Source organism: Nanorana parkeri, unplaced genomic scaffold (genome assembly GCF_000935625.1).
Source record: "Nanorana parkeri isolate BGI_ZX_2015 unplaced genomic scaffold, ASM93562v1 scaffold2215, whole genome shotgun sequence".
NCBI lineage: Eukaryota > Metazoa > Chordata > Amphibia > Anura > Dicroglossidae > Nanorana > Nanorana parkeri.
In genome coordinates this window covers 174,696-182,692 of record NW_017308483.1, presented here as the reverse complement: position 1 = coordinate 182,692, position 7,997 = coordinate 174,696, and the positions used below count along the sequence as shown (strand labels likewise).

The 7,997-nt window shown below is 48.8% G+C and overlaps 1 protein-coding gene across 1 annotated transcript in view; it reads right to left on the bottom strand.

Annotated features, from left to right (window-relative positions):
- The window catches only part of LOC108801102 (zinc finger protein 585A-like), a gene marked incomplete at its 3' end in the record, with an annotated part of 41,002 nt that overhangs the window by 8,074 nt on the left and 24,931 nt on the right, over positions 1 to 7,997 (bottom strand). Inside the window, exon 7 of the mRNA XM_018573050.1 lies at positions 3,530 to 4,316. Coding sequence (XP_018428552.1) covers positions 3,530 to 4,316 — 787 coding nt within the window. The remainder of the gene's footprint in view (positions 1 to 3,529; positions 4,317 to 7,997) is intronic.

Below are 7,997 nucleotides of genomic sequence, written 5' to 3'. Positions count from 1 at the left end.
TCTACTGAGACCCAAACCTCGTCCATCTCCACTCTCTTCTAATTAGACCCAAACCTTGTCCATCTACACTCTCTTCTACTTAGACCCAAACCTCGTCCATCTCCACTCTCTTCTATTTAGACCCAAACCTCGTCCATCTCCACTCTCTTCTACTTAGACCCAAACCTCCTTCCTCCTCAATCTCTTCTACTTCAACCCAAACCTCCTCCAGGCCTTTTACTTTCTACTTAGACCCAAACCTCTTCCACCCCCTCTTTTTTCTACGTCACCCCAAACCTCCTTTAACCCGTGTTACATTATTATTGTATTTGACATATGATAGCAGTTGTATTGATGGTTGGTTTGTGTGGTATGATTAGAGCTGGAGGAAGAAAAGGCCTCCTATTCACTACCTTTGTCATCATGAAGGCTTTACTCTATCTTTCCTCGTCAACTCCTCCCATGCTCGCCTCCAGGACTTCTGTAGAGTCTCTCCCATGCTCTGGAACTTCTTACCCCAACCTGCCCGTCTATCTCCCACTCTGCCTTGAGGCGATCCCTAAAGACTCATCTCTTCAGGGAAGCCTATCCCACCTCAACCTAACCACTGAACCATCACATTCTCAAACAATTCATTTCCACACATCTACCTCCTCATGTATCACTGGCCCCTCCTCTTTTAGATTGTGGGCCCTCCTTACCATCTTGTCTTGTGACTGTAATGTCTTCCTTATATTGTAAAGCGCTGCGCACACTGTTGGCGCTATATAATTCCTGTATAATAATAATAATCTTTCCTGAATTTCTCAGAGACGGTCTGATATCAGGTCTTACCTTCGTGGTCTGTGTGTCGGGACGTGAGTGGGTTTGCGTGCTTGCCTCGCTTGTTCTGATAGTTGCCATCCTGGGTTTTCTCAGACTGTTGGCATCCCTGATGTGAAAGATGGTGGGCACAGCGTCCACTCTCAGCGCCTTCTTGGAAGCGCGGTCCAGGTAACACTGGGGTGTAAAATGAACGGAGCATAATCTGTAAGCGTCGGTTTTCTTGCCCTCCAGGACCTTTTGTGCGAACTCGTCCAGATCTCCGAAGTCCTGTCCCGTCTGCTGCAGCCACATCTTGATCCTCAGCAGGTTGCGAGGGAAGACGTGTAAAATGACTCCTTTCATGGTGTTGTGTTTGTTCTTCTTGCTGGTGCAACCAGCGACGATGCAGTTCGGCATAGCTGGCCCCTGTGGACAGGAAATCGTTCATCAACCAGAGCAGAAAGGTTACATAGCTGTGCTTTCCTATTAGAAGCCACATCAGTGCTGGGGACCCGAGGGATGTGCACATGCATACGCAGGCAGGGGCCCATGTGTGATGGAGAAGGAACTGCAGAGAGGGAAACATTGGTCCAATGATGTCTTATGTAGCAGTGACCACAGTTCATGGGGTGTGAAAGTCACATGTACGCACAGCAGGGGTCTCTGGGGGGGAGTGGCCACGCACCAAGAATGAGAGAGAGCATCAGATGTGAGGACATGATAGGACAATGCGACAGACCACAGGACACAGATACATGGCAGGACAGCGGGACAGACCACAGGACACAGATACATGGCAGGACAGCGGGACACGGATACATGGCAGGACAGCGGGACAGACCACAGGACACGGATACATGGCAGGACAGTGGAACAGATCACATGACGGGACAGATCACAGGACAGATCACATGACATGGGCACATGGCAGGACAGTGGGACAGATCATACGATAGGACATTGCAAATTGTTTTCTATCTTCTCACAGGACTCATGACATTAAAATATAAGTATATAAATATCCAAAGCGGCTTCACAATTAAAGGGCCAGTCCACCCAAGAGTGATATTGTAGTTCTCGGTGGGCTCCTGTCTTCTGGGTGGAATGATTGGGAAGACTACAAGTGCCACATGTTGGTGAGTGAAGCTCCAGAATCCAAAGGAGACACTAAATCATGAACTTACAACATCCATTGTAGAGCATTTCGTATCCCCACCCGGTGTGACCATCACCTACCTGTGCTGAGCCCCCCAACTTAGAGCGACGGTCTCCAGCGATCACCCCCCACTGACCTCTCCGCTCACTTGTTGTTGTCTCTGGATGGTCTAACCCAAAATGGCCGCAGAGGATGGGGAAAGGGGGCGGGGCAGTGACCTCAGAGCAGCAGACACGCCCCCTCCTTCAGCAGAGCAGTAACCCTTTTGCTGCCGGAGCAGATTCTCCACATTTGTAATGAAATGCACATTTTGGATGTAATAATACAAGCTTAGGATCTGCGGAATGAAAGGGAGCGACTCCCATCGTTACATCCCACGATGATTACAATGTATCTGAAGACAGGTTTAGTTTTGGATAAAGAATGTGTCCTGGGGACCCCCGGCATGGCTCTGCATCCATTGGGGGGAGGACTGCTCAGATTATGGAGGCACATGGGGCCCCCTAGGAGTCTCGGGGTGACACAGGGCGCACAGAGGCACATTTTGAGTCATGGGGTGCAATGCAGTCACCAGGTGACACAGGATGTTGTGGGGTGCATTCAGGAACATGGGGTGCAGTGGAGTCATGAGATGACACAGGATGTTGTGGGGTGCACTCAGGAATACAGGGCACACTGGAGTCACCTGATGCAGGATACTGGGGGGCATACTTGGAGTCATGGGGTGCACTGAAGTTACCAGATAATAAAGGAGGTTCTGACACTTGGGGACACTGGGGTGCAGAGAGTGCACTGGGGACACAGGACCTACAGGATGCACAACAGGGCCGTTACAGAGAACAATGGCAGCTGTAGATCTCCTCTCGTCCAATCACAGAACTCCTTGCATCTTTGTGAGTGGATGAGGAGAGAGGACGGGCGAGTGACTCCCCGCTTCACTATCTGGAACTGTCAGTCTCAGAGGCAGAAGCACATGACTGACAGTAGTATTGAGAAGCATTGTTGGGGACCAATGGCAGCCTCTGTATTCCTCTCAGTCCGGGGGCCCATTACTTAGGACCGCTGGGGGAGCTCGGTTTACCTCAGGGAGGCATGGCAGCACATCAGTGTGGCCACAAGGTCAGCCATGACGTGACCTCAAGAGCACAGAAGAGTACACAGCAGTATGTTGTATCCCATTGGAGTATGTTGTATCCCATTGGAGTATGTTGATCAGATCAGAGCCGTATTAAACAATATAGAAACCATTTTTGGTATTTTTTACTTCTATAAATAAATCGGACGGTTTGGCAAACATTAATACACAACTCGAGGTACCAGAAATACACCCCACATAAAGGGGTGCTCAGGTGACCCAATGAGTAACATCGGCAGAGGAGTACAAACTTGAATGAAGTCAATATACACAGCTTTATATATAAAGGAATGTAAGCTTCATGCCGTGCAGAGCTTGACAACCAGCGCTAACAAGCCCGTCCATGTGTCTGTTTTCCTCCCGGATGTCTCGTCATACTAGTACAGATGGGAAGAGGATGCAGTGATGTTCATTTCTTCATTGCTGCTGCTCTGTTTTAAAAGTTCTCAGCCCGGGTGCGTTTTTTGATGGGTTACTAGATTGGACTTTTGCGTGAAACCCTTCCCACACTCGGAGCACGAAAAAGGCTTTTCCCTGGTATGCGTCCTTTGATGCCTGGCCAGATCGGCGTTCTGTGCAAAGCATTTGCCACATTCGGAGCAGCAATACGGCTTCTCCCCCGTGTGTGTCCTCTGGTGCTTAACCAGCTCCGACTTCTGCAGGAAACATTTCCCGCACTCCGAGCAGGAGTACGGCTTCTGCCCCGCGTGAGCCTTCTCGTGCCGGACCAGAATGGACTTCTCCGAGAAGCGCTTCCCGCACAGGGAACATGAATACGGCCTCTCCCCCGCATGCATTCGCTGGTGAGTTTCCAGGTGGGACTTTTGAGAGTAACCCTTCCCACACGCCACGCAGGAAAAGGGATAGTGCCCCGTGTGGATCCTTTGGTGCTTAACCAGGTGAGACTGGTCTGTGAACAACTTGCCGCATTCCAAGCATGCATACGGCTTCTCCCCCGTGTGAATGCGTTGGTGTTTTACTAGGTCGGACTTCTGCGCAAAGCACTTCCCACACGCAGAACAGGAGAAGGGCTTTTCCCCCGTGTGAATCCTCTCGTGCTTTATGAAGTTAGACTTCCATTTGAAGCGCTTGCCGCACTGGGAACAAGAGAAATTGTTCATGCCGGAATGGCTCTTCAGGTGACCGGCGAGATGGGCCCTCTGCTTAAAACATTTCCCGCACTTAGAACACGAGTAAGGCTTTTGTTCGTTATGCGTCCTCTGGTGGGAGATAAGGTGCGCTCTGTGGAGGAAACATTTGTCACATTCAGGACACGGGAATGTATCAGCCACTCTACGAGCTGCAGGATGGGGAGCAGGAGGTGAGGCGTCAGGAGAACACCCTCGGAGCGTAGCAGGATCTAATGACTGGCTTAGGCCATGAGTAGCTGGATGGAAACCTTGGGTATAGAGGTCTTCTGGAGACTCTGCCATAACTTCATCATCGGGAAGGATAAGGGAGCATTCTTCTGCATTACAACTCTCGTGTTTGCCACCTGAAGAGAAGAAGAAGAAGAGGAGCGGGAAAAGGAACGCTTACTAAGGGCAAAAAAAGTTCTCAGAAAGTCAATGGAGATGAGAGGTGAATGGGGCGGGGCTCTCCATCTGCATCATCTCCAGTCTCTAGACAAATATAGGGAATCCCTCCCCATCCCCCTAAAAAAGCCTATAGCCATACATACCCAAAAAGACACAGTTCCACCAAGGTCCGAGTGGCTAGATAGGTCCTTGGTCACCATGTACCATGGCTTACCTGAGGAAATTGGCTGGCCAGTGTATCAGGAACGTTGATAGGGGCTCCCGAATATATGAAGTCCGCTCACAAGGAGTTTCTGGCAAACTAGGTTCGGAAGACAACATAGAAAGGCTGCATCATGAAGCTTTGAAGGACTGCTGATGAGGACAGTTGGAAAGCAGCTGAGGTTTGGTAAAGTAATGAGGAGGTCATCTAATGGGGAGATAACTGACCTGGGTATGCAGGAGGACTGAAAGAGTTCTCAAAACTGTACAATGTCAGAATAAGGGGAGTGAGGCTTGGAGGATAAGTGAGGAACATGCTGAGGTATGTTCTACAGAGCCTGATGGCTCCTCACTCCCCCCACTAAACACATTCTGTCCCCCCATTACTGTCTATTGACAGAGGAGGGGGGAGAAGAAGAGATTGATGCCCCCTGTACTGAGATGTATGAGAGACCCCAGAGAGTGTGTGTGGGGGGAGACTGGTCACATCTCTTGGCTGGTAACACACAATGACATGATGTGAGGAGGAGAGGCGGAGTCTAATAGAGGCTGATGGCTCCTGACTCCCCCCACTAGACATATTCCGTCCCCCCATTACTGTCTACTGACAGAGGAGAGGGGAGAAGAAGAGATTGTTGTAGTGACTGAACAAGGAGAATCTGGGACTCTTTTCTGGTTTTAGTGTTTATTCCTCACCTGTGCTCATCTCTGGAGGGATGTCCTCTTCCTTGTATGGTTCCTCATCAATCACATCAGGCTCCTCTTCATCTTCAGATTCAACTTTAATGACAAAAAGGTCTTCACGCTGTATGGAATACAAAGCGCAAAAATGTATTTATTGAGATGAAACTGTATAAGAGCATAAAGATAACAGGACCATGAACGCTTTCATCGCTACACATTGGTGAGTATCAGAATATTTAAGCATCTTACCTGATCATACTGAGACATCTCATCATGTTGCTGTGTGGAATTCCGGGAATACAGAGGACGAGTCTGAGGGAATTCCTGATGTTCCTGTGTGGAATCCCGGGAATACAGAGGACGGGCCTGAGGGATCTCATGATGTTCCTGTGTGGAATCCCGGGAATACAGAGGACGGGTCTGAGGGATCTCCTGATGTTCCTGTGTGGAATCCCGGGAATACAGAGGACTGGCCTGAGGTATCTCCTGATGTTCCTGGGTGGAATCTCGGGAATACAGAGGACGAGTTTGAGGGATCCCATGATGTTCCTGTGTGGAATCCCGGGAATACAGAGGACGGGGACATCTCTCTGGGGTATTCCTGTTCCTGGATCCATCTGTAGGAAACACACACACTGACTGAATACATTGTTTCTATGTCTTTATATCAGAGGATGTGTGTATCTAGGGGGATCCTCAATACTCAAGAAATGAAAGTCTCCTCTTACCCGGTGATGTGAGGCCCGGCCGGTTCTCCATCATGACGTCCTTGTAGAGATCCTTGTGTCCTCCTAGATACTCCCACTCCTCCATGGAGAAATAGACAGAGACATCCTGACACCTTATAGGAACCTGACACACACAATGATACAGTCACCACCCAGACACATCCCTTGTCTGTTCCTGGATCATGTCCCAGAATTCCCGGCACCGCTCACCTCTCCTGTCAGCAGCTCAATCATCTTCTGGGCAACTTCTAGGATCTTATCATTGTTGGGCTCCGATCTCAGGGAGCGAGATGGAGGATCCACGATAGGACTGTCGCTCCAGCACCATTCTCTGGAGTCAGCGGGATGGCTGTTAGGTGTCACATGATCATCAGATGTCTGCCTCAGCACTGCGTAATCCTGGGCATCAAACATACAGTGATGTAATGTTACTATTATACATTCTCTCCAAAGATTTCCAGCTGTTTTCTGGTTTCCTGTCAGGTCAGGGTATTGCCATGTGACCTCCCAGAATCCTCCTCACCTCTCCAGTCAGGTCTGTGTTTTATTATTAGAGATAAGTGACATCATGTGACCTCCCAGAATCCTCCTCACCTCTCCAGTCAGGTCTGCTTTAGTAATAGAGATGAGTAATGTCATGTGACCTCCCAGAACCCTCCTCACCTCTCCGGTCAGGTCTGTGTTTTATTACTAGAGATAAGAGTGATGTCATGTGACCTCCCAGAATCCTCCTCACCTCTCCGGTCAGCTCTGTGTTTTATGAATAAAGATAAGAGTGATGTCATGTGACCTCCCAGAATCCTCCTCACCTCTCCGGTCAGCTCTGTGTTTTATGAATAAAGATAAGAGTGATGTCATGTGACCTCCCAGAATCCTCCTCACCTCTCCGGTCAGCAGGTAGATGATCTCCAGGGTGAGGTCTAATATCCTTTTGGTAATCTTCTCCCTTTCCTTGCCCATTCTATGTAGATTGGCCATGATTCGGGAAGTAGACTTTGGTTCCCCTGGTCAGGAGAGTTCAGAAGACAATAGAATCACCTAGTTAGGCATTTCACAACTTTACGTACACAATAAAAGTATGTGAACACCTAGGGTTGCCACCTTTTCTTCAGGCCAAACCCGAACACTATAGCGCTTCACGGCAATTTGTTTGTACAGTATACACTATGCATGTATTTTGTAAATAAACGATATTTGAGTTAATCACAACTTGCCAGTATGCCGCAGGTCCCCAGATATGCATTCTGTAGATAAGTGTACAAAGCAGTACCCATATACCTTGCCGCAGTTCTTACCAGATATGCCAAAAGTAACGGGTGCCGGTAATGACTGCGGATGGCGCTGCTCACAACAGAACAACAATACAGATGTCTCCAGCACACCGGCACCAAGATCCCATGTTACTGCAAATCCATTTTATTGATAGTTGTCATTCCTAAGACAAGCACTTTCTGGGCTGCGCTGCGTCCCCTTCATCAGGCTCAGAAATTATATTCTATTATGTCCATATAAAAGTTGTGGCCCTTTTATGTAATGTTATTTCTGAGCCTGATGAAGGGGACCCGGCGCGGCCCAGAAAGCGCTTGTCGTTTGAATGACAACTACCAATAAAATGGATTTGCAGTAACATGGGATCTTGGTACCGGTGACATCTCTTTTGGAGTTCAGATATGTACTATTGCACATAAAAGATGCTCCCACAAAAGATGTCACAGGTTACTTGTGGCATTTTTTATGGGGGCACGTTTTATGGTCTATACTACCCCCCCCCC